The sequence below is a fragment of the Thalia democratica genome, chromosome 9 (assembly GCF_965202585.1).
Source record: "Thalia democratica chromosome 9, ktThaDemo2.hap1.1, whole genome shotgun sequence".
Classification (NCBI taxonomy): Eukaryota; Metazoa; Chordata; class Thaliacea; order Salpida; family Salpidae; genus Thalia; species Thalia democratica.
In genome coordinates, this window is record NC_139173.1 from 16,526,552 (window position 1) to 16,554,074 (window position 27,523).

Here is a 27,523-nt window from a genome sequence, read left to right on the forward strand (position 1 = left end):
TTGATTTTAAATCAAAATATTAGTTTTAATTATACATATGCATTGTAAAAATATCGTAAATGATTATAGTAAATTCAATTGTAAAAATAAACACTTATAACAAATGTCCAGTACACAAAACTTGCGTAAATTAGTTGAAAAACTTAAACTTAAAAAAAACAACAAAACATGTTAAAAACTTTCTAATTCTGGGAAACTGAACTTTTTTAGTACAACGTTTAACTTATGCAAGAACGTCAAAAGCTAATTAATTTAAACATGAAGAAACACTTCAACTGTCTTTTACTCCTCGTTTTCTTCATCGTCAGCTTCGTCCGAGCTGTTTCTGAGGTCAAAGGAGGATTTTTGAAAGCTGAAGTAGCGGTAGTGATCTAGCCAATCGTCCAACATCCGGGCCACAGAAGGCGGCCGCTTGCCCATCGCCTGCTTGCAAACGAGCAGCTCCCTGCTGGAAGAAATTCCCGAGCTCTGGTTGGTCGGTATGTAGCTGCATTCCAGCCAATCGTGCAAAAGCTGCTCTTCTGATATCGTCGCCTTGTTTTTAGTAACATAATGTTGTTAATCACTTAAACATTGGTTTCAATTTTAAGTTGGTTGTATAAATATATACTACCTACAGCAATAAACAAAAACATCAGCGAAAGTCTGCAGGGCAGAATCTAGGACTTTCGTATGCCGTGAGACTAGCTCAAGTTTAACAAAGGGATTGATCACTCCAATTCGATCATCCGTCCACAATCCTTCATTGGGCAATATACTTCAGTCCACTAGACAATGCTGACGTCACTGATCAATACCAGCAAACAGTTGCTTTATGTGAAAGCGGCATAAACCGTTTGTAGATAGAAGATTGCAAGACTTCCGATATGACTGACTAATGAGTCCTAATCAGGACGACACCGGTCTCAATCTACCGAAGGCTTGTTGTCTGATGACTGAATTGGAGTGATCAACCTTTTATTTAAACTACCACAACATAAAGCTAATTGTCATTATTTTTTAATCCCAATAAATATAAAAACAATGAAGCATTTCAGCAATGACCTTAAGCAGCTATATTATTTCATTGAGTTCAAAGTAACCATTGTAGAAACAAATTAAAATAAAACAATTCAACATCCATACACAAAAAAGATTTAATACCTGTTCAGAAGACTTGAAGTGAACAGGAAGAACATTTCCTTCAAAATCGTGCAGTGGAAGATAAGTTTGTAATTTTTCACTGTTCAAACTTGAACTTTGATTTTCTCTAATAACCTATTAGTAAAAATAAAACATTAGAACATTCAAAAACTATCTTTTGTATGTAAAAACTATTTGTCAAACTATTTAAATTGATTAGTAATATTATCACTTAAGTCCTCATGTGTATTTTCAGAAAGAAAGATTCGGTTCGGTAGATTTCTTTAGAACATAGTTTTTCAAGCTCATAGCTTAACTTGTGTCATTAGATTACGAAAATAATTTGCTTTTTAATCTTTGTAAAAGAAATTTTTTACTCTAGTTAAAAGTGTATTTTATAAATAAGTGATTTTTTGTTTATTTCTTGACTCAAGTTTCTGAGGGAGAATATTTCTAATATATTAAACGATAAACTACATTTCAAAAAATCAAAAATCTCTATGATTATGTTTTTTTTTTCAGGACTAACCAGAAAAAAAACTAATTTCATTAGTAAGACTCTAAGATTGGAACTCAAATAACTGACTAACATAAAAATACTTTTTTAAATATACAGAAATATTTTACTCAAACTAAATTAAAAATTTCAAAAATATACATTTGTGTTTATCTTAAAGCATTATGTGTGGTATGTCGAAATTCAAAACTATAACTTTTTTAATTCTTGCAAAAATAAGTCAAGAGAATAAGAAAACATAAAATGATAAAATTTATTAAGTAACTATGAGTACAGCGATTACAATTATGAGTAATTTGTAAAAAGTACCACATAACAGTTTAAATTGATAAATTTTATGTGACAATGAGGTTATAATACATCAAAAGTAATTAAATTAATGTAAATATGCTTGTAAATATAAGCCTAAATGTAAAATACAAACTAAAATATAAGACCATGCATAAGTGATTTTATTATTATTTAAGTCAAATAAGAGAAAAATATGAGATTTTAGGATAACATCAAATTTTTGGGCTGCTTTTTGTGAAAAACTATTTATTTAAAAATATTTTTTATTAAATTTTTCTTTAAGAAAACAAAACGCATCCGAATCCAACCAGTCCATGCAAATTTGACAATATAACCAAAAAAATGTGCTGTACTCTCTACACAAACAGTTTTTTATATGTGCTAAACTGAACCTACTTTAATTATTGTAACGCTTTTATTCTTAAAAGAAATAATTAAAAGTATAAATAGTGAAAGTAACAATTTTGTGCCATCTTTTGACAGCTTAAACTTTATTAGAATTTTAAAAAATATTAAAACCGATTAGAGTTACTATACTTAAATAAAAATAATAACTTGTACTTTTTTGTATTACCTGCCATGTTTTTTCAATCAACTTAGTTGTCAAACTGATTTTTTTATTCCTACTGACCTAAACATAAATCTACAAACTTTTTAAAGGTTGCTAGTTTTTAACAGCAAAAAAAAAACTAGCCTGAGTCAGCTTGGGATATTTTAGATCCTAAGGACAACTTAAAAGCTAAAGTTTGACAGTGTATGTGAAATGTATATGTAATTTAAAAACAGCCAGAAAGCATTATTTGTTGATGTAAAGATAAATGAAGTAGCTAATTATAGTTAGTGTTAGTAAGTATGATTTAGATCAGTGGTCGTCAAGGTGTACACTGGTGCCCACTAGACTTTTTTTGGGGTGCGCGAAATTTTGAGATTACAAAAAAAATACATAGAGTTAGATTAAGTATGTAGTTAATATTTAATAAAGTTTTTAAAGAATACTTAACTGGGGATTTTGTAGTAGTTGGGGAGAAGTGTTCAATTTGTAATATGTAAGACAAAGCAATATAACTAATTTATCAATGTGAAAATAAGGTAAAACTAATAAAGAGGTCAATTAAAAAGAGAATCAAATAAAAAGTTTCAGCTTTAGTTGTTAAATGGTTTGCATGTAAATACAAGCTAAGTTATGAGTTCTAAGGAGAAATGCACTAATAAAAGTGTTTACGTAGTTCCCACCACTAGCAGCGCTTATTAAAATTAGATCTTGGAGTGCAACGATTTTATTTTTTGCAGCTTTGTGTAACAGAATTTGATTAGCTTGACGACCACTGATTTAGATTAAGGGTGGGCAACGTACGGCCTTCAGGCCGGATCCGGCTTCCTTTTTCAATTTAAATGGAATCCGGACCGCGAGTGAAAGTGACCGGCCCGCTAAGCATTTTCAAAATTTATATGAAATACGGCCAGCCAATGTACATACCAAAAAAATTGTACAAAACCTTTTTATCATAATTTTCACAAAACAAAACTGTAAGACTTTGGGGAGCGGGTCAGAATAGCACGGCGTCACTTTTTAATGGTGGGTCACTTTCGCACAACGTCACTTTATCACAGATGGTCACTTTTGCACGGTGTCATTCTAGCACGGTGCGTCACTTTAGCACAGTATGTCACTTTTGCACGGTTAGTACTTTTGCAAGGCGTCACTTTAGTACGGGGGTCACTTTTGCATGACGTCACTTTAGCACGATTGGTCACTTTTGCATGGAGCGTCTTTTATGCACAGCGTCAGTTTATCAACAAGCGTTATTTTTTGCTCTATTTCTTTCTTTTCTACTTTTGCTTAGAACATCTTTAAAACTTCTTTTTTTTGACTGAGCGTGGTTTTTCACAAACTAAACCTTTTTAAACCTTTCCTTAAAATTTTTTTGATAAATCATTTCTAATGATAAATATTTAGAACTCTGTAATATATAAAACACATGTTTAAATATTAAATTGAAAACTAAAAGTAAACACGCATTAGATTCGTAAAAAATTCAAACTTAATTTACAACTTTATTTTGGAAGTATTTTAATTTTTTTTAAATGCAGTACAAAGTGAAACTTTAATCTAAAACAAGTTTATGTTATATGAAACTAAATTCACTACTTAAAAAAATATAGTTGTTTCAAAAGTACAGTATAAAAATTTTAAGTTTTTTGGTCAATTTAACTAAATTAATAAGATTTAATTTTATTAAATAGAGTTAATACTTGAAAGCTTTTCTTAGTTTTACTATACTTTCTAGCCTAAAAAAAATTAAACTAAAACTTTAGAATTTTAAGAATATAATATATTAACATATGGTATAAAAAATTAAAATACATTATACATTTATTACAAAATCAGTAAATAATGATATATAAAAGTATCTAAAAGCAGACTTTAATTTGTTTTCAAACAATTTTGCTACATTGTATTTTTGAGTTTTTTTTACAACGTATAGAAAAATCTCAGCTTTCTTTTAATTTATAAAAATATTTTATCGTATTGATTATTTATTATCTTTACTATCTTATCGTATTAATTATTTAGTTTAAAATTTATATGATTAAAATTAAGTAACAAACTAAAAAATGTTAGGTTTGATATTAAACAACGTTAAAGTATTTAATACTAGTACATCTACTAAGTACTGAAAAACATAAAACTAAGTTTTCCTTAAAAAAATAATAGACAAATTAATTTTAAAAAAGTTTTAACTTAAGCTTTAACTTTATACAAAATTTCGAGTATTAACATTTATTTTTTAACAATTAAATAAAAAGTTTTATAAATCCTCCTATTGAAAAGCTTTAGTACTTGCAAAAATAAGGCTTCGTGTAAAATTGAACAACCGTGCTAAAGTGACACCGTGCAAAAGTGTCAACTGTGCTAAAGTGACGCACCGTGCTAAAATGACGCCGTGCAAAATAAACCCCGTGCATAAGTGACACCATGCAAAAATTACCCACCGTGCAAAAGTGACCCAGTTTGCTAAATTGACGCACCATGCCAAAATGACGCCATGCAAAAGTGACACCGGGCTAAAGTGACCCATCGTACTGAACTCATGACCCGGGCTAAAGTGTCGCTGTGCCATTCTGACACCCACCCAAGACTTTGACCCTGAAAACGTTTTTTCCTATGTCGAGTTGCTGAGCCAATGTTGCTATTTCGTTAGAGAGTTTATTTTACCAATAATTTAACTTGTAATATTATAAAATACTTAATTTAAATTTATTTCAAACTAAAGTTGAAATATAGCCTGAGTTTAACAAATAAGCTGAAGCCTGAGAGAAAATGATAAAAAAATTACTAAATTACTAAATAAATAACTAGTATATGACCATTCAAAATTAAAAGTTAATCGTTTGCTAATAAAGATCCTAGCGAAAAAAGTTCACTAGAATATACAATAATAACAAATGTAAACTATTTTTGTTTAAGATTCGTACTCTTTTATTTTATAGTTTCAAAGTAATTGGCAAATTTGACAAAAATCGATAGATAGTTTTGAGTTTTATCAAACTGACAGTTTACTTAATTTTTAATTCTAGATAGAATATGTTTGAATGTCATAAGATTGTTTACAAACTTGTGTTTGTTGAAGATATAACTATAAATTATTTCAATTTTGCAGCTGCATTTTAATATTTTTTTTTGCTTTTTTTTTTTAATGTGTACAACTACTTTATTGACATTTAAAAATATTTAAATCTGAATAAATCTTTCAGTAACAAACAACAGTACTTTTGGCGAGATACATGTAAAGAATAAATTACTAAAAAAGAGAAAAATAAAACACATTAATATCATAAACTTAGACCTGTTTTTTTTTCAAATCTGCTGAAACTTTAAAGTTGTCGTAACTTAAAATTGCTACAAAACTAAACACATCATTAGCCTCTTGTAATAATCGAACTTATTTTTCACAATATATCCTAAAATCACCTCATTTTTGGAAAACTTATGTAGAGCTATTCTCTAAGCTATTTATAGCTCTTATTGTCTTATGTGTTTTTTTTTGTTAACTAATATTTACAATTTTAATTTATAAACCGTGTTATCAAAAATAGCAACTGTTTTTGTCGGAAATTGACAAAATTTAGCTCATAAATTATAACATAATTCTCTAATGTTTTAACATGTAAATTTTCGATTCAAACAACTTTAAAAAATATAATTCAACCAAAAATAGAAATAAACTAAATAAATGACTTCTATATTGTTTTTTTTTTACAAATTTTTAACTCTTCTTTCCTCTATTTTAAAATCATTATTAGTTAGCTTTCTTTTATTTATTTTAACACAAACTAACAATTTCAGGATCTCTGTAGTGCATGGAGACTAAAGCAGAAAAGTGGCCTCTAGTGTACCCAAGGGCAATGGGACTTTTAAAACATTCATCACGGTCCCAAAAAAGTGGCAAATAAACTCCTTTGGAAGTTATATAAACGTTTAATTTAGCTTTTATTTTTATATATAATTAGATGTAAACTATATTTATTATAGGAAAATGTTAAATTAAAATAATTTGACAAAAAATAGTGGTCAATTTTTTATGCTCACTTGTAGGTGCTTTAGTGGTATGTTTTCAAAAATGTACATAAAATTAATTAAAAATTTTCATTGCTTTTAAAAAGTGATTTTATAGTAGACTATTAAAAGTAGTACGTACATACTTGATCAGTTACAACAAAAATTTAATTCAATAAGTAAATCTACATAAAACAAAACAAAATTTACTTAAAACTGAGAGACGCTCAGTCCCAACCCGCGAAAAATTCCCACCCCATCAAACCGAGAACCGCTTACCGACCAAGTGTATGAGTTAGGGGTAACAATGATAGTAGAAAAATTAAAGTAACAACAATTTTAAAAAATCGAAAAAAAATAAAAAATAAAGGGAAAAAAATGTAGGGAATTGTGCGCGGGTGGGAATTGTGAGTAAACCCTTAAAACTGTATCAATCTATATAAAACTACTTAATAAATAGAAAATTAAAAACTATTGTTTCAACAAATAATCACAGTCTTTAAGTTGTAATAACTATATCAGTTAATAAAAATTTTAAAGTGGTTAAGCAACAGAAATATTATAATATAATATAAATAAGTCATTTTAATTTAGTTGAAAAAAATATTATTATAAGCTTTAAACAATTAATAAAATTTAGGTGAATATGAAAACACTCAAGTTATTTTTTGAACAATTAACATTACACTTACAGTTACACGAATTAAATTTTTTTTTAAAATACCTTGAAATTTTGCGAATCCAATAGCATCCCCAGTATAGTTTCTTAAATACTTGATTCCATATATAATAATTGGTCTTCTCAAAATGTGACAAAGAACAAATATATGACAATGCTCTAACGATGCACCAGGCTTTTTAAACATAAAATTTATTAGAAAAATCATGATGTGAAACATATTTTAATCAAACTATTAGGTAAATCTAACAAAATTCTAAACGCGTTATCATCTGTAAATTAATAAAATATTTTTGATTTGTTTTTGTTTTTTATGTTAAGCTTTAACTTAAAAAATTTGAAATAAACAAAAGTAAAATGTTTTTTGAAGTTCCCTAAATACATAAATAAATAAATAAATTTAAGCAGATTTTTGTATTTGATATATGCACATTTGTATATGCTCTAGGTGCACAAAAAAATTATTTAATAGTCAATTTTTTGCCAAGTAGGTTTGTATTTTCTTGTATATAAGGTAAAAAACAATAATAATAATAATCATCACTTTTGTTAATAAATTATTTTTCAAGGTTTAGTCGACACATGATAATTTTAGACAAACCATTGTGAACACTTTTTCAATATAAAAATTACTATATAGCATTTATAAAATGTAAAACAGTGCTAAAATAATTACAAACCTTATAAAGAATATTAGCAATATCTAACAAAGTCATGGAAACAAAAATTCCTAACTATCATGCCAATCATTTTTAATCTAAGTTTTTCTTAATCTTTTTAAAGTCATGTATATAATAATTTTTGATAATAAATAAAGTATTTAAAATCTCTTGTAAATTTTTGGAAAAATTATCATTTTTAAGTTTTATACTTAATGTTATGTGGACTGTCATCATATAAAATCCATGAAATATTTTAATCTCTTAAACAAAAATTAATCATAAAGATTTGAATGTTGTTATAAGATTACAAAATAAGTTTTGTAAAGTTTCTATCGGTACAAATTTTTTTTAAGCATGATGTAGTTGTTTAAAAAATCTATGGCTAAATAAGTGAACACCAATTAAATTAAACTATAAAGTTTTACAGAGTTGTTTGCTTTGTAAACAAAAAAAAAACTTATGATGCATTAGTTAAAATTAAATGTGCAGTTAATTACATAATTTTAAAATATAAATTTATTTAAAGTTGTCATATTTATTTGATGGTAGCCTGGCAAAAAAATCATAACAAAAATTAAGTACCACGTAATTTATACTTTTCGAAAGTAACTTCAGATATTTGTTAACTTTACTATTTTTTATTGATGTCAGGGTTGCCAAAAGTTAATTTTTTCTCCTTGTGTTCTGAATTTCTCCCAGGTTAAAAAAAAAATTATTTTTTCTATGAATCTAATGCATTGGTAATGCATCCCTGATATTCAAAACTTAATACCAATGCATTACATGAAATTCCAGGTTTTTTCGGTTTTTCAAGGACTCAAGGTTTTTTTGGCAGCCCTGTGATGTACTTTAGTGCTCAAAAATAAATAAGTAAATATTTTTAAACTAATAAATTTATATATAAAGTAAAGTTAAGATGTAACTAGACGTACTTAAGTTAAAAAACACTTCAGAAAAAACATTTAAAACATTTTAAATACACTAAAAAGTTTCACGTCTATAGCGGTGGAAAAAGTCCTTGCAATTTTCAAATCGTTGTTTTGTAACTAGATATGAATGATTTGATTTAAATTAATTTTGGAAAAAAAATTAATAATCAGTTTTGAAGTTATAAAAATTTAAACCATATACGCTTTATAAATTATGTTTGAAAGTCGACTACAACAAATATTATTTAAAAATGTTTTACTATTTAAACAAAAACTAATTTTTAACATGTGTTTGGTGTATATATTGCTGTTTCTATACAATGATTGAGTTTAACATACTTTTATTTAAAACACTAAGCTTGTACTACTTTGCTGCAAAATAAAAGCTTAAATTAATTTTGTTATCTTTATTTTTTTAAGCTTATAAAAAAAATTGGAACAATTTAAAATACTGGAACAAACAGTGTGTTGCATATAACAAATTTTAAATACGTTAATTGAACAAATTTTAGCTAAAATTAAACTTTAGTAGCCATTAAAGTTTAAACGGTAGATGTTTTTACATACAAAAAAATATATAATATTTATGAATACATTTTACTTTGTACAACTTTATTACCTGCTGAGCAAGTTGATGTATTTTAGTCCATTGCTGGAAACATTGTCGCTCATTCATTGTAAATCCCATATTTCTTGCTTCGTTTATTTCCCATTCACGCCATCGACAATAAAAGCTGATAAAAGACATTTAGTTTGCCAAAAATTTATTAACAAACCTTTTCAGTTTATTTTTATAAACCTTTATCAAAAGACAAACTCAATAAAAGTATTAAATCATTTGTAAAACTATATTTATATATTCTTATTATAAAAATTGTTTTGTTTTTAAATGTGCAAAAAGTAGTAAATCAATTTAAACATAGACAAATTTTAATCAATCTATATTACTTTTGATTTCATAAACTCAATATTTTACTTGGGGTATCTTTACCAAACGATTCATCTTTTTATTAAAATTGCAAGCAAAAAATACTGATGTGCAGCTTTAGATTTTAATGAAAATTTAACTTTGAACAGGGTTGTCAAAAGTTTTTGAAAATTTTGTTCATGTTTCTTCCAGGTTTTTGAAAGTACAAGTATTTGGACTATATTTATTATAACATTAATTAAGATCTTTAATGGTATAAAAGTATTGAAAAGATGCTGTAATGGTACCCCAAATATGTTTCATAATATAAAAAAAATTATAGTAAAAATAGTTGTTTTTGCTAGATTTTTCAAATCTAGCCTAAACTTTGTTATTTTATATGAAAAATTGTTTAAAATTTCGGGTTTTTAAGAATTTTTAGTAATTTTTGTTCGAAATTTCAGGTTTTTTTTTCATTTCTCAAATTCAAAGTTTTTTTTGCAACCCTGTTTTAAATATAAACAATCAAATCAATTACTAAAAAACTCTTAATAAAATTCGCTAGTAATTTTTAATATTTATTATATTGTTTCAAATAGTGCAATTTATAATTACTGTTTGCAAAAATAATAAATTTGTGGTAAACAAACAGTTACAATCTAAAAGCCATTTTTATGCTGTGAGCATGCCAATTAATGATGCTAAATCAAAAAATAGCAAAAAATTAGTTAGATGATTATTCGTGAGGTTTATGTATTTGCAGAGGTTTTCAATACATAGTGTCAACTTTGTTATCATAGCTATGCAAAGCTAATTAAAACTAGCTCTTTGTTTTAATAGAGTAGAACAAAAACATAGAACAACTGTCTTTATTTTATATAAGTAGGTAATAAACCTATTATACTTTAAAATTTATTTACTTATTTAAATGCATATTTTTTATAAAAATATTTACGTTTTGATTTACAATCTTTAGACATTTACTTTTATTTTATACATTTTTTTTTAATTTTTCAATTTTCAAATGAGTATACAAAATTAATTCAAACCAACTAAAGTTATATTCATACAACTTTTTTTTTAATAAAAAATAATTAAGAATAAACGTAAAAAGCAAGGATTAAATAAACATACGCAAACACAGTTTGTACTTCAAATATTTAAACTTTCGAACTTTTTAAAAATACAAAATACATTATACCATAAGTTGTGTCTTCTACTAAAAAGCTAGAAAAAAAATAAGCATCTCACGTTTTGTTACACTCCCTCAAACTTTCGCTCATGGCAGTTCGCAGCGTGTTGTTCTGGTCGAAAACTCCCCAAGTAGCTTGCAGTACGGAATCCAACAGACAGTCGCCGGCCGATCGGTTCCACAGAGCGTACAAGTGCCTGGCTGGCTGGATGCTCACTGGCAGCCAATTGATGGCCGATGCTTCTTCCAACTCTGGGAATTTTTATTTAGTTTTTGTCTATACATATTTACATAAGATAGAGTTTGATGTCTTCGATGTAACGTTTTAATATTTTTATAAAACTAACCAAACTCAAAGCTTTTATTTAATAAAATTTATAACAAATTAAGAAAATATAACTAGCTTACCTGCAAAGTATATATATATTTATCAACTAGTAAAAAAACTTAGCTACAAATAAAAAGTAATAACGATCACACAATACAAACATTAAACCTTTTTGAGCATGTTCATCAACGACTTCCTTTAACAGCATTTCCGACACCGTCGTTGGTAAGTCACTAATTTCTGTATTGAAAATGAACTATTTCTATACTTTAAAATCGTTTTAAATAAAAAACTATAAAGAACTATTAAAAACCTAATCAATAATAACAGATAATTTACGTTTAAGCAATTTGATAATAAGCTATTGTTAAACATTTTTTACAATTTGGTCGAAAACTTTGTTATACATTTAAATAAATAGTTTACCGGTGTAGTCAAAATAAACTGTGAAATTAAAAGTAGTTTATTTAAAAATAACTGCTAATTAAGATTTAAACAATAATTTTCACACTTTAAACTGCGTTAAAAGTGTCTGTATAATTTTATTTACACATTTTAAAAATAGAACATATTAATACACAACAACTATTAGACCGTAAGCTTAGTATTAAAATAAACTTAAAGTCAGATAATGGTAATAAATAGTATTTAAGAAAGTTGTGTGATGACCATATGCATAAACCATAAGTAATAGTGTTTTAGGTATTTAAAGTCAAAAACTTTATATAAAAAGAACAATGCAGATAAATTTTAATACCAAAATAATTATTAAGATAATAGTTATTGTTATACACTTAATATGTTTAAGTTGTATTTATTTTGAAACAGTTTAAATACTAAGAAAAAAAATTGGTGAAATCTTTCTTTTTTCAATAACTACAAAAGTAAAAAGCATTAGTAGATAAAGTGAAAGATATTTTTTAATAAAAAACGATTATAGAAATTGTTTATTTTTTAGAAATAAGGCTATTTAAAACTTATATATATATGTAATCAACAAAAAATAACTATTTGCCAATTATTCAGAAAAAATACTTACCTTGGTCAGTCTGAATTCATTGGTATATATTTTATTAAATAATTACTACTATAAACTTGCCATGGTTACTAAAGGTTTTTTAAAACACTTACCAGGTTTTCTAAACTTTTTCCAGGTTTTAGAAATTACAAGTTTTTAAGTTTTTTTTTAGTATAAAAATATATTTAAGGTTATAAATGGTATAAAAATATAAAAAGATAACTGTAATAATACTTTAAATGTTTTTCATCATAAAAGTTTAAAGTATTACAAAAATTTTTTGTTTATGATAAATTTTTTGTTACTAGTCTAAGTTTTTTTATTTTAAGTGTAAAAATTGTTTAAAATTACCGTCTTTTTTTGCCTAAATTGCAAATTTCGGGTTTTTCAAGGTTTCCGAGGTTTTTTAGCAACCCCAATTTGCATAAAAATATATTTTATAAAAATAATTATTAGTAGTATTACAAAAACACAATATTCAACACAACATATCGCACAAAAAAGAAAAATCGTTTATAGTATTATAGCAACAATATTATAAATTGTATATTAATAACTCCGACAATTCAAACTCTTAAAAAATATTTAAAAAACTAATATCAAAAAGTAATATAAATTTGAAAAAAAAATACATATTTAGATCTTATTAATATCTACAAGCCACTTTTAGTTTTTTGCAAAATCTTTAATATTTTTTAAGATGTTTTAAAACTACTAAAAATAACAATACTTTTTACTTTACATAAGACATATCTCAAAAAATATTTAATGTTTTGCAAAAAAGAAATAAAAAGGCTTTTAGATATTAAAGGAACTAGATATGTAATTTTTTATATTTGATAAATATACATTACTTTTTTAGTTGTGACCATTTCAGTCTTTTTAAAAATTCGAGTTGTCCGAATTTGAATTTTCGTGCACCCCTTTCGACCAAGCCTATCAGTATAATATGTTTGTAAAATAAAAATGACCTTGAAATGTTTAAAACAAAACATTTTAAATTTAAGCTCAAAAAATAACAAAAAATTGTAAAAATTTAACTTGTACAAATTGTATTTGTGTTCTAATTTAGTTAACAACATTACATTACTATTAAAAGTACTATAACTTGTTTATAAATGTTGAACATTTAAAAACTTGAAACTATACTAAGCTGAACTAACATTACTATACAAAAAATTACTACAAGAAAAAAATCATTTGTTAATTATATAAGAAAACATTTTTTATACAAAGTAACTTATTATAAACATGTTTACTGCAAGAGGAAAATTCTTATTACAAACTTATTCAGTAAATATTGGTTAAAATGATCAAACAAGCATAGACTATAATCTCACAATAAGCTGACAATGTCTGAGACTGTGAATGATTTAGCTGTGTCAATTTTATCAACTTTACTCACAAACAGTCTCTTTTTAGTTATTTGTACTTAAGCCCGCTTGGTAAGATCTCAACAGCGGTTTCTCGCTACTATGCCTGCCTGATGAGTCCTAATAAAAACGAAACCGGTCGTAAGTTGTCTCAGATGCTGTTGTTATTGGTCGTGTGGTGAAGTTCATCATTTATTGCTGATGGCCGAAATACATATAGGTTAAAACTTATTCAGGAAATTTTATTTATACAATCGTTAAAGTCCAATATATGTAAACATAAAATATTTGTTTACTAGATTTTTCAAATACTTGTATTATTTGTTGTATTTTACTTTTGTTTATAACAGTTTTGTTTTCTTATAAAATTTTAGATATTATTTTCTATTATGGCAATTTTGCTTTTGGTATCGTTAGTTCAGTTTATGACAATTTAAAGCTTAATAAGTTTTAACAGTTAATATCAATGTTTATCGAAATCTTAGTAAAGATTAAAACTAAATTTAAAAGAAAACCCTACAAAAATGAAATGAATTTGCAAGCTTAATTTTCAAGTGGTTTATTTAGAATGTAACTTAATTTTTACAGACTTTACCTAGATATTATACTGACGAGGCTTGGTTGATAGTACTTCAAAACAAGTTCTATTAGTTTTGTAATGTGTTGCATTAATAGTCTATTTAAATTATGCACCAAAAAAATGCTTAAAAACATTATTAATAACAAAAAATAACATTTATTTAATAAAAATCTTTTCAAGTTGATCTTAGTATATGAATGAATAAACTAAAAATATTTTTTTAATTTTCAGATAATAATAAGAAGTTGAAATGGTTTTATGTTTAATTATATAACATTACTACAATTCATCAATCTGAAAAACATGTTAGTAAGGAAAAAAAAAAACTTAGTCCATAGGTTTATTGATTTTTAAAGAAACTTATTAATGTTTATCTAAATCTTACCACATAACTTTAAACCATTTTTTCAAATGTACTTGCTTTCTTAGAATATAATTTTTTTTAACAATAATAAAAAGTTATTTATGTAACAACAACATTTTTTTTTCCTAGGTGTTCGTATTTTTTTATTATCTTTTAACATAATTAAGACAAAAAAAATTAAATGGAAGAAACACAAAATTTCATATAAAAATTAAAATAAGTAATACATTTCAATAATTTTTATAGCAATGGAGATAAAAAATAATAAATATATACCAACAGATATTATATACTTATTGTTTTTTAGACTATTTTTGGAAAGTTTTTATTTGTTTTAAAAAAAATTATCAGCATAATTACCACATGTTGACTGAAAATTTGTATTTCAACTTCTTCTTTTTTGTTTATTTTTTTTCAAACCGCAATAAGAAATTATGAAAAATTAGTTAAGCAACAACCTAATGAAATTAATAAACTGTACTTATAAGATGTAACGTTAAAAGGCATTAAATCCTAGAGATCCTGATAAGCTAAGCTTATCGGAATATATACCACAGATGTTTTTGTGTTAAAACTTTATTCAGACTAACGGCGTTTCACTGCTCTCAAATTAATTTAAGAACAGATCTACGGAGTCTCAAGATTCTTTAGTCTTTAGAGCTTTTTTGAGACTCCGTAGATATGTTCTTAAATTTATTTGAGAGCAGTCAAACGCCGTTAGTCGGAATAAAGTTTTAACACAAAAACATCTGTGGTAAACTATAGTTATATATTTATGTAGTTGTTATTATAAATCTTTTTTATTTTCTATCAGAAACAAAAACACTTAAAGGTTGTTTAAAACCTTTTTAGTTTTCAATTATACTAACTTTTTTAACAACTAAATACTAAACTAATTTTTCACAGTACTAACCAAAAGGTAACTGAAATGTGTTAAACTGTGAGAAGTACTGGCATTTAAACAGGGAACAGTCTTTGCGAGAAAGTTCGATTCGCAAGCTTGCACTGATTTCATTTTGAATTTGCTCCGCCATACCGGGACTCATTGTACTCGGATTCCTTTTGAAAGCAAGAGATGAAACCTTTATGCACAACATATATTAGATATAAATCAGAAGTTTAAAATTTATAATTCTCGATATCAACCTTTTATTGTAGTTAAACATACTTTTTTTTGACTACTACATGTTTAAATAGAAATAAAATTATTATGAAATGCATTGATATATAAAAATATTTTATACAAAGTAAGTATTTTGTATTTAATCTTTTAATAATAAAAAATGGCGATTAAAAAACTTCTGTATCCATTGTTTAGTTATTTTTAGAAAAAATAATATATACATATAAAAAAAATATATATACAAACTTTCGTCTGTAGTGTTTAAACTTTTAATATTTACTACTAAATTTGCTTAACTAAAAAACTCTTATATAAAATAAAGATATTTTATTTTGATTTTCTTTTTTGTTTTAATTTTAACAAAATCTAAAAACACACACCATTGTAAATTTAATTCGTAATAACTAAATAAAAATAAAACTTTAATTTTTTATTTATTTTACATTTTTTCTTACTTTTTTTAATTAACTTCTGAATAGAATAACTAAAAATTTAACAACACATTTTATAAACATGGGAGTATAATTTTGTACTAATTTAAATGCTATCTCACAATTTAGTCAGAATTTAAAATATTTTTCAATAAAAATTTTAAAGTATACTATATTCGGTTTAATTTAAGTAAAAGAAATATACAACATGTTTTTTAAGTTTTATTTAAAACATTTTTGTTTATTTTCATGTTTAGACTAACAAAATGTTGTTCTAATAAATACAGTTATATATTTTAGCGTTAAGCTTCAAGATCAAAACTGTAACTTTAAAAACTAACGACTTGCTTTAACAATAGTATTAACATATTATAATCGAAGATTTTTACCAAACTATAATGAAACTAAGACTATCATACCACCTTTATGTAAGTTATTAAACTCTGTAAAATTAATTTAAAGTTTATATTTTTCTGTAAAACACTGATTTTTGTTAACTATTAAAAACACTTTTTTTTATTAACCAAATCTTAAACTTTAGTTTTATATACTTACTTAAACATTATATATTTTTTTACTACGCATATTAAAATAAATTTTTGTAAAAAATTCTTCTTAGTTTTAACTTTTTAGTTTATTCTAAAACACTATACATACATAACACTAATACACATCTAGATTTTTTTATTGTATACTTTATTTGCCTTAGTTATACAAAACTGTTATTTGATAAAATGTATTCATATCAACAACTTTAATTGACAGAAAATCTATATTGTCGTATTGTGACTAAATTTTAATCATTTACTAAAGTTGAATATCACATACAGGAAATAATTAATTATGTTTTTTACAGTAGTTATAAAACCAACATTTTATAAAACTTGAGCGTTGATAGTTATTAAGTATAACAAGTGATATTAGTTTTAGCAAAAATTACAAAACATATGATATTCCCTTAGGTAATAAGTATTTCCAGACATTGTAAAACAAGTATAATTTGTATATAGCAGTTCAATTTGATTTGTAAATTTATACATACTCATCTATTTAATAACTTCTTTTTGGTACTAATTTTAAATAAATATTTCAAAATGAATTTCTGTCTCAAATTTTTAATATCTATTTAAGTTTTAATCGTTTAATTTACAATGTTTACCATGTCCAAAAGCGTAAATATCTTTTTTGAAAATAAGAAACTTTAACTTTAATTTGTATATACTGCAAATATATTTCGAATATAAAACAGTACAAACGTGAAAAAACAAGTTATTAAACTAACTGTAAGTTTGAACATTGAAAATAAAACTATAAAGATCTCAACTCAATAGTTTTTGTTATGACAAAAGTAAAACAAACTTTACTTGATAAATAATCAAATCATAGAATATGAAAAATACTATCTTTTTTTACTCAAAAATAATACAGCAAAAGTTACTAAAAATATTTTTTGTCAACTGATAATTATTTTTTTAAGTTTATTTTAACTCTTTTAGAGAAAAATATTAAGTATTATTTTAACAGCATAATAATACAGAAACATTTAGGTAAATTATAATATAGAACAATACTAACAAACTAACATATATGTTTTCTTATTTACGGTTGTTTTTAACAACTAATTTACTAGAACTAGTTTACTTTTAAATGTGTAGAATAACTCAAAGTCTGCATCTATAATGCGAAAAACATCAAGTAAATAAATTACCAAAAAAATATATATGAAAATGAAAAATATAACAATTTTAAATAATTTAATTTTATACCAAAATACTCATTTACACTATATTTAAATAAATTTTTTTTTTGAAAAGTATCTAAAAATTATACTTAAATATTTAAACGAGAGTAGCTATTTATGTTTTATCAAGTTTTAAAAACATTTTTGTCCTGACTGCAGGGTTACCACTCGTTTTTTCCAAATTTTTTCCAGGTTTTCCAAATTTCCTCCAGGTTTTTAAAAGTAAACATTTTTGGGTCTATTTTTAGTTTAAAGTTAAGTTTTAGGTAAGAAACTGTGATAAATATTATAAAAACATTGAAAAAATACTATTAAGCTACTTTAAATGTGTTTTTTTTTTTTTGATGATGACAAAAACTTTTATCTATATGTTAGATTTTTGTGTCAAATCGAAATTTTACTACTTCACATGTTAAAAATGTTAAAAATTCCAGGTCTTTCAAATTTTTTTTCAAAATTTCTCAAATTCCAGATTATTCAAGGTTTTTTTTTCCCTAAGTTGTCAAATTCCAGGTTTTTTTAGGTTTCCAAGTAAAGTGGCAACTCTATGACTCTAAAACTATTCTCAACTCTAGACTTAAAACTAATTTTAAGTCTAAATTAAAAATAAAAACGAATTAAGTTTTATAAATTTTTTGGAGAAATAATTTTAAACAAAAAATACCGACAAATACTTTGCATTTTTATTGGAGTAGAAAATTTTTCGATAGACACTTTAATTACTACTAAAAAACTACTGTTGTATGTAACTAAGGTAAAGAACATAATATTAACATTTTTGAAAGCTTAGTTAAAGATAAGTCATAAGGAGTTTAAACTAAATAAGTGAAATAAATATTGTTCAGACAAGAAATTGGTAAAACTAAGTCAACAAAACTATTTTAAGCATAAGTAAGTAAATAGAAACTGAAGATGGTAAAAGACAATTTCAATAAGATATATATATACCCGTTTTAAAATTATATAAACGTAAATATACAAAAAACGACTACGAAAACGCTTCAGTAAAATATAATTATCGGAATTTAGTTGAATCTCTTTTATTTAGTAGGAATAAAATTATAGTAATAAAGACTTAAAATTTCTAAACAACGAAAATAGAATATATTTACACAATTAAAAAAAAAAGTTCTTAAACTTAAGTAAATAAAAAATTTTAATTAAATTAAAAGGAACAAAAACTATAATATTTTTTACAAATTAGTGTTGTAAACAAATATTTGTTTACACAACTTTTGATTTTAGGTTTTGTTAAAAAGTTATTTTAATACACTTAAGTGATATATGTTACGTCCTTAAGTTAAAATTGTAAATTTGTTATCATAATTATGTTTGAAGTATTCGGAGTAGTTTAGTAAATGATCTCTAATTGCCAAAGGACTTTTTGTATGTTTGCTACCTCTATTGTCCATCCAGTTTCTAAGGGATTTTGATACCTACTAATCCCTTCTCAGGTGAAATCTTTGAGAAGTGTTCTCCCGATGTATACACTGTCACAGTGACACTTTAATTAATAGACAACATAATTTTTTTCAGGATCAGGAGTAACATCTTTAAATATTTCAATTAAAGGTTTCTAATGAAGTGTTACATCGAAGGTTAACTTGTACTATTGATTGTATGTTTTCCTTTATTTTCTAGGAACTTAGCTTCATTACTTAAATAGGGAAGTCTTAAGTACACTGGGTACCTTTTTGGACCTTATTTTGTAGGACTAGTCAGTTTTATGATCTTGTCAATCATTTGTAGATAAAATCCGTTTGGTAATCTAATGATCTGAATATATTATTAGTATTTTCGATTCATTCATTTAATTTGACTTTTGAGCAGATTTTATACGCTCGAAAAACTAAGCAAGAAATACGATTTAACTTTTGTGAAGAAGGACTTCCATGAGATGCATTTGCCAACAAATATTGGCTTCCTATATATGAATGTAATGAAAGAAGTTGAAGTTGATGTAATGATACATCTAGAAAAGGTAAACAACCGTCGACTTAATTTTCACGAGTGAATTTAAGTGAGGGGTGCGATTAGAAATTTTATTATATAATTCTTCTATGTTGTAGCTTTTTTTGTTTGAGATAAAAATATCATCTACATATTTAAAGAAACTTAACGGCTTATCTATATTCTTAAATAAAATAAATTCAAAATACTCGACGAAAATACTCGCTAATTCAGGACCAAAGGATTTCCCATGGCAACACCATCAATTTGTCTATAAATACAATTCTTAAATCTAAATTCCACATTCTTGACAGCAATAGTATAACATACTCTTTAGTCTAGTTTCAAAACAGTTTTTGTTGATTGCGTAAGTATATTTATTTTGTTGTAACTACTTTGAAATTTAAAGTCTTTATTTCTTTCAAATAAAAACATCAATTAAATTCCAATAATTACATTTTACTTCAAACGTTTTAATAGTCGTTTTTTTTTTTTTACACTTATATGATTTTGAAACATGTATGTATATATTTTATTGTAATAACTTTTTACCATCCAAATTTTCTATTTACATACTTAAGCTTAAAATATTCTTGTTAACTTAATTTTACCAATTTCTTATCTGAACAGTATTTTTTTAACATATTTAGTTTAAACTCATAATGAAGTATCTATCATCAAGATTTCGTAAATGTTAATATTATATTATTTAGATTAGTTATACACAATAATAGTTGAAAAGTGCGTATCAAAAAATTTTCTACTTCAAAAAAATGCAAAGCATTTTTCGGTATTTTTAGAATAAAGTTTTTAATTTTTTTAATATCAAGTCTACATGTACTACGATAAAAATATCATAGTTTGACAGTTTTGAGTACCTAACAACATGGTTACAAACCCGTAAAATTGTGTGAGTAAACTAAAACAGAGCAACGTCATTAGTTTTAATATTTTTTTTTGTAAACTGTTATTATTGTATTTCAACAATCTTGTTTCGTTCGAATCTTTTATAAGAGCGCACCGTCAATAACATTTTAAACGTTTATTTTAATTAGTACTGGAGTTGTGAAAAATTGTAAACAACTATAAAAAGCAAAAAAAGGACACATTAAGTTTTGAACAGTTTTTTATCAGAATACAGCTCCAGTATTATTATAATCAGCTACCAAATAACAAATTTACCACTATACAATGACAATAAAGTGAAACAAATATATTCTTTAAAGAAAAATTAAACGCTTTCGGTAGAGTTTAACTGAGGTTTTACAGGTATTTCTTTGTATAGGAAAATATAAAACATTTTATGACCAATTTTATTTCATTTAATATAAACAATAAGTGTTTTGAGAAATAGTTTAAAAGTTTGTTAAAATATAAGTTAGTTCAGAGCTGTATTTTAGATACATAGATGTAGTATTTAATTTTTTGAACTTTGAATACAGTATATAGGTTACTTTTACAACTTACTTTCATATTAAAAGTAAACTGAAAAGATAAACTAACAAAGTTTTTTTTTTCAAATAAAAGGGCCATCAAGAGAAAATTACCAAAGAATACATACAAAGCTTGTACCATATTCTCCGAAATAAAAGAAGCTACAGCTGAATTAAAAAACAGTCTTAAAATTATTTCACTTAACCATATAAAAACGTAAACCAAAAACAGTAGTACTATATATAACTTATCCATGAAACTTAGTAGATAGTGTGGTCAATTGAACTAACAACAGTTTAAACTAAACTTAATTAATTTGGTCTCAAAATTTTATTATGCACATCATTATTTAAAAACTTCAAATATTTTTTTTTCAGCTCTAGTTGAGAATTAATATAAAACTCTTCTTACTAAATAAAATATTAGATATATCTAGTAAATAGCTCTTATAAGTTACGAATTCAGACGTTTCACGACCGCATGTAAAAATCAATACTACTTACACTTTAATAATTATAGGGGTAGTTGCTATAAGGGGTAGGATATCTTAACGTGTCATTTAGGATAAGAACAAAAGGAAAAAATGTGAATATATTATAATATAAATATTTATAAAGAAATAGTTATATATACAAAAATTTTCATTTTCAACAATTATTTGCTATATAGCTAAGTTTACCTGATAAAATATAATCAAATTATATTTATTATTTAGTATTGTTTACAGTGGGTAAAAATGTTTTGGTTTCAACTCTTTGAAGTCTATTTGTATCAAAACAATAAGTTAGATCTACTAAAAAAAAGTTTTATACAAACAATGTTTCTTTTTACGAATATTTTCTAAACTTTGCCTTCATTCTTTTTCTTCGAGTACCCTATTTTTAAACAGCTTTCGCTGAGTTTATACGTTTATACTTACGAGCTAGATTACAAATTTAGTTAGTTTAAACTTTTTTGAAACACTAGTTTCAATTATTTGATGTCATAACTTATTTTATTAACTAGTTTTGTTGAGCCTGCAGTAACCAATCACTAAAACTTATGTCACTAATACAACCAAGAAAAGTTTAAAGCTGACAATTAAGTATTCGAAAACTAAAAAATCTACTTACTTTAGCTTAAACTTAAACAACTATAATTAAGTAATTTTAAAAGCCTTAACTAACTTAATTTATTTTAAGTAAGATTTAAACAAAACTTTAGTTCAACATTAAATATTATTTGTATTATCATTCTAATGATGGGTAAATAAGAAAACAATATTTTTTTCAAATTGAATACTGCTTACTTAAACATGGTTGCCACTGATCAAGCTGAGAAAAATTTCCTGACTTTTCCTGACTTTTTCCTGATTTTTTACCAAAATTTTCCTGACTTTTCTAAATCAAACTCTTAAATTAAACTAAAATACATAATCTAACACTTAAAACTATATAAGGCTTTCAATCTAATTTTAATACAGGTTAAAAACAACAGTTTTTTTGCTTAATTCTATCATCGAACTTTTAGTACATCACTGTGTATGACTGATGTTTGTAAAAAACAGCTCTATCAGCATTGTATTATTACCTTATAAACACAGCTTGTCTAAAAAAGGACATAATTTTTTAGCATTTTCTAGCATAAATGTATCTAGATAAACAAACGAAATATTAGGAACTTTCATATAAGAATTCTTAAAATATGTAAACTTTGGCATAATTAAAATATAAAAAAAACAATTAAATGCTGATCTGATAAAAATAACAATTGTTAGTCTGAGTTTGAAAACCCAATACCTAAAGTAATAGTTTTCTATACAAATAATTCTAATCTAACACCTTAATACGAAAAATAAATTTACTCTTTAACAGTTATAAGCTATTTATCTTACTAAAAAAGTAAACATTAGTCAGACTTAGCATATAAGTTGTAAAACAACCTAGAAGTTAAAAATATCTAATAATAAAAAGTATTTACTTAAAACATGTTTTACTTATATAAATTGTTCACTTAGGTTATAAAATACTACCCAAACTATTTAATATGAAATCCTTAAATTAAAAATCAATTAAAAAAGAATATATTTAATCAACTGTAAAAACAAGACATAAAAAAATAAACTATATATCTGATGTATAAAATATTTCCTCTTATCATTTAGTATAAAATTTGTAACATATAAATATACTCTTATTTACTTTAAAACCTTAAGTTACTCTAGAAAAAATACAATTAGTAAGTAAACTTAATCTTGGCATATACCTCTCTTATAAGTTATTTTATAAATTTAAACAACTTTGAAAAAATTGTAAAAAGGTAAAGTATACAAATTTTTTTGTTACATAAAATACTAAACTAACTGCTTAGTTATAAAGAACTCAATTATTTACTTAAACAAAAAACACTTTGATTCTAAAATTATGCTAGATAAACTTTTGTGTATATATCACAGTTTCACAATGGATACAGATCATCAATACTAAAAAGCTTACAAAATCTGCTTGTTCAAGTAGGGTACTTGTTTAATATGTTAATAGAAAAATTTTGCAGTTTTATTAAGGATATTTTAACTAATTTACACCAGATGAAGGCATTGGAAATAAAATTATATATTTTTGTAAATTTCTAGGAAAACTTTGGAATTTGTTTCTGACTTTTTAGGACTTTTAATTAATTTTTACCATTTGAAGGCTTTTGAAAAAAAGGAATTTTGTAAATTTAAACTGACAAAATCTGACTTTTCTTTTAATTTTATCAAATTTCCCGACTTTTCCTGACTTTTGTTTTTTTTTTTTTTTTTTCTTGACTTTTCCTGACTTTTCCTGACCGAGTGGCAACCCTGCTTAAAGCACAGTAAAAGACAGCAAGTAAAATCAAAATTCATACAAACCAGCAAAATGTTTTATAAGTATTGGACCTATTTTTTACTTAATTAACCTTTAAAATACTGTAATATTAAAAGTAATTTGTTTAAAAACCTGAAAAGAAATATTCGATAAAAAGTCAATTTTTTAATGTTTTTATTTGGCTTTTTAACTCGTTAAATACTTTACAAACTATTACTTTATATATTTGAAATGAAAAGATTGTATTTATAAACTACTTTATAAGACCAACACTTACCTCTGGATTTAAGAGCAGAGTTAGAATGTTTTTCCTGTTAAATCTTAAAGCAAGATGAACAAGCGTGAAACCTGCACTAAAGACAGAAGGTCTATTAAGTACAATGGCTTCTTCTGAGGTTATAGGTCTTGAAATATTTCCCCTATTTACAATGTAATTTGATACCGCTTCATAATTATCCTCAAAAATACCTAAAAATGTATAACTTTAAAATTTTGTATTTTTATATGCTTATTATAATAAAGCTAACTTAACAAATCAGTTTTTATTTGTTGCATGTTTGTTCCCTTACTTTTTATAAAACCAACACTACACGTTTATTTCTATAGGCTATAATCAAAAACAGAGTAGTTGTTCTTTGAAAAAATAAAACTTAACTATGTTACCTTAAATTAGCTAATCTTTATAAATGATCCTGAGTCAGCTTTAGCTTATAAAAAAATATAAAAAATTAAAGTTACAATTTTTTTAAACCTTATAAATATTTATCTGAATACTTTTTAACTATATTTAACTTGAAATCCATCATGTAATATATGAAATTTAATTGTAAATGCTTGAACAGTTTATATTTAAAAACAAATTACACTTAATCTTTTTGTAAGTAGCTAAAATTAAAAATCCAAATTTTCTGTAATTGCTATGAACATATGTTAACAAGTATAATTATTAATACGTATAAGTGAAAATTGGTGTAATATAACTTATAAGCATCTACTAAATACGTTATCAAGAGTATAATAAAATGAGCTTGTAAATAACTGAAAACTTTAACACCTAAAATATAAAACTTGGAATAACTAAATTTATACTTTTAATACTTTACATAACTTAAGCTACACAATAAACAATCAATAGTAGCTTAAAAATAAATTAACATAAATTCTAACTGTCTGATGAACAACGTATGTGTTTTTGTTTTAGAAACTGTAAAAACTGTAGTTTGGACACTCTGACAATGCTACGTTTTATTGCTGCCTGTGATTTTTCTTGTAACTTGCACACATTTCATATGCAATGCACTTAGTGAATATGTTTGATTGGCTTTTTGTACTTACGTGGCTGCATGCTCAACTGAACAGCAAAAAAATTATGTTCTTGTTTTTAAATTTAGATGAGCAGGAATCATTAAAATGTACCAACATATCAACACATGCACTTACAAGTTATATCTATCAACAACTATAACAGCCTGTATAAAACTAGATAGTAGGTATGATCAGTAGTGATTTTGGTCACATTGGTGCAAGCGTTAAATTTTTTACTATCCATAAAGATTTACAAAATTATGATTCTGTAGCAAAAACTTTTAAAATAATATGAGAGAATAGCTGTTGTATAGAAACGCTTATAAAAAACCAGAGAGGTCATTTTCCCAACAAGTTGGGCTGGATAAAAGACTGAAACTAATAAGTTGATCAGGTTGATAAGTCAGTTAGCTTAACTTTTTAAATCCTAGGTTTCTTAAAAAACTCAACTCATTTGGTTGCTAAGCTCTAAGAATTAACCCTTTTCTAAAAAAGTAAACGTACAGCTGAAGAAGTTTTTTATTTTAAATATAAGAAAAAATAATTTGTACACAATAATGATGTTAAAATATAAGCTAAACAGATAATAAATGATAAAACTGGAAATGACAATAGTAAAACTTGCATCACGCCACCAGTTCTTTGCCTGTTACCTAAAGACTCAAACTGTATGGGTAAAGACTATTCCTCTGTAAAACCTTATATTGTAAACCTTTTTGTTTAGTTTACCTTGTCATCTAAAATTTTTACTAGTATCCAAAACCATTATGTAACTTTTTTAGTAACCTAGTTTTGAATAAGTTTCTTTGATTTTTCAAAGTAGTTGTAAATTTTTTATTAGGTTTAAAAATAGTTAGTAAATTTTATTTTAGCATTGGTTTCAAAATTTATATTTGTTTTAATTTCTAAAGTTTAATTATAACCTAAGATCTCTAAAAAAGTGAAAATTTTTTTTTATAACTAAAGTCTTTGAAATACAATAATTGTATTTATCTCCTTTAAGCATAATTATGTACACTAGTTCTTAAACAAAAAATGATAAGAATACAAAAATTGTTACAAAATACCTTTACAAGCTTTAAGAAAAAGCCTATTTATTTGAGAACGTTTTCGCTTTTTATATAAAAGTCGAGATTCCAAAATACTTTGTTGAAAAGCTTTTGCATTACTCACAGGTTGTAATACCTTTGAAGATTCACAAGCTTTGTTTTTAGAAATGTGCTTTGAAGGATGTATTATCTCCTATAAAAATATTTAAATAATTCATAATTGTAATTATAAATCAATAATTTGATTTTTTTTTTCAATTTAAACTTATTTCAAAACAGTCTACTATATATTATATCAAAATACTAAAACTTTTATATATAATAATCATTAAACTTATCAAAAACAATCTAACAACAAATTAACAAAATATAATATCAATTTACCAAAGCTTGTCTACTTTGAAGGTTTAAGCTTCCAGCAGCAGTTTGTTGATAAGTATTGGAAACTCCCAACTCTTTATCATGTACTAATTTATCTTCATATTTTTTTATTGAAAGTGTAATATCATTTACTGCATCTTCATTAGAATTGTGATTAAAAGACTTTGTTTTAGAAACTATTTTGTTATTATGACTTGTTAAACTAGTTTTGGACAAAGTGTTTGAAAGATGTGTCACAGCTGCATCAGAAAAGCGAGAAGATTTGCACATAGTACAAACTAAAGAAGCATTATAATTCAAGTAAGTACAATTAGTACAAACCCACTTTTTATTTTTGTACTGTTCTTCAACTTGAACTTTGCATTTATTATCTTCATTATAGCTTTGTTCACAATACTTAAAGCTATTTGAGGTGCATTTAGTTTTTTCAATATTCATTTCAGACATTTTTATATTGCTTCTCTTAGAATTACAATTTAAGCATGAGGTATTTTCTTCTGTGTTCTTACTTCCACAAGGTTGGCACTCCCAATTAATTTCACTAGACCTAGTAGAAACTTGTGAAGATAAAGGTAAACTTTTAGGTATTATGTATCTTGAAGTTTCACTTGAAGAACACATTCCTTTAATATTATCATCTACTTTTGAAAAAGCAATGTTACACATAGAGCACTTTTTTGAAGCCGGAAAGTTTATAAATGTACAATGAGGACAACTCCATTTTTCATTACTCATGCTTTATCAAATACAAATGTACAAAG

General features: G+C 24.9%; 1 protein-coding gene across 1 annotated transcript; it reads right to left on the minus strand.

The window, feature by feature from the left end:
* Positions 1 to 27,523, minus strand: LOC145843821 (ubiquitin thioesterase ZRANB1-like). The gene is made up of 11 exons (XM_082951058.1): positions 26,766 to 27,523; positions 26,400 to 26,574; positions 24,305 to 24,495; positions 15,434 to 15,602; positions 11,354 to 11,425; positions 10,917 to 11,109; positions 9,378 to 9,492; positions 7,213 to 7,342; positions 6,271 to 6,389; positions 1,144 to 1,257; positions 1 to 534 (listed from the first exon to the last, which is right to left on the minus strand). Exons 1-11 carry the CDS (start codon positions 27,495 to 27,497, stop codon positions 283 to 285), a joined length of 2,262 nt encoding a protein of 753 aa, XP_082807184.1. The 5' UTR covers positions 27,498 to 27,523; the 3' UTR covers positions 1 to 282.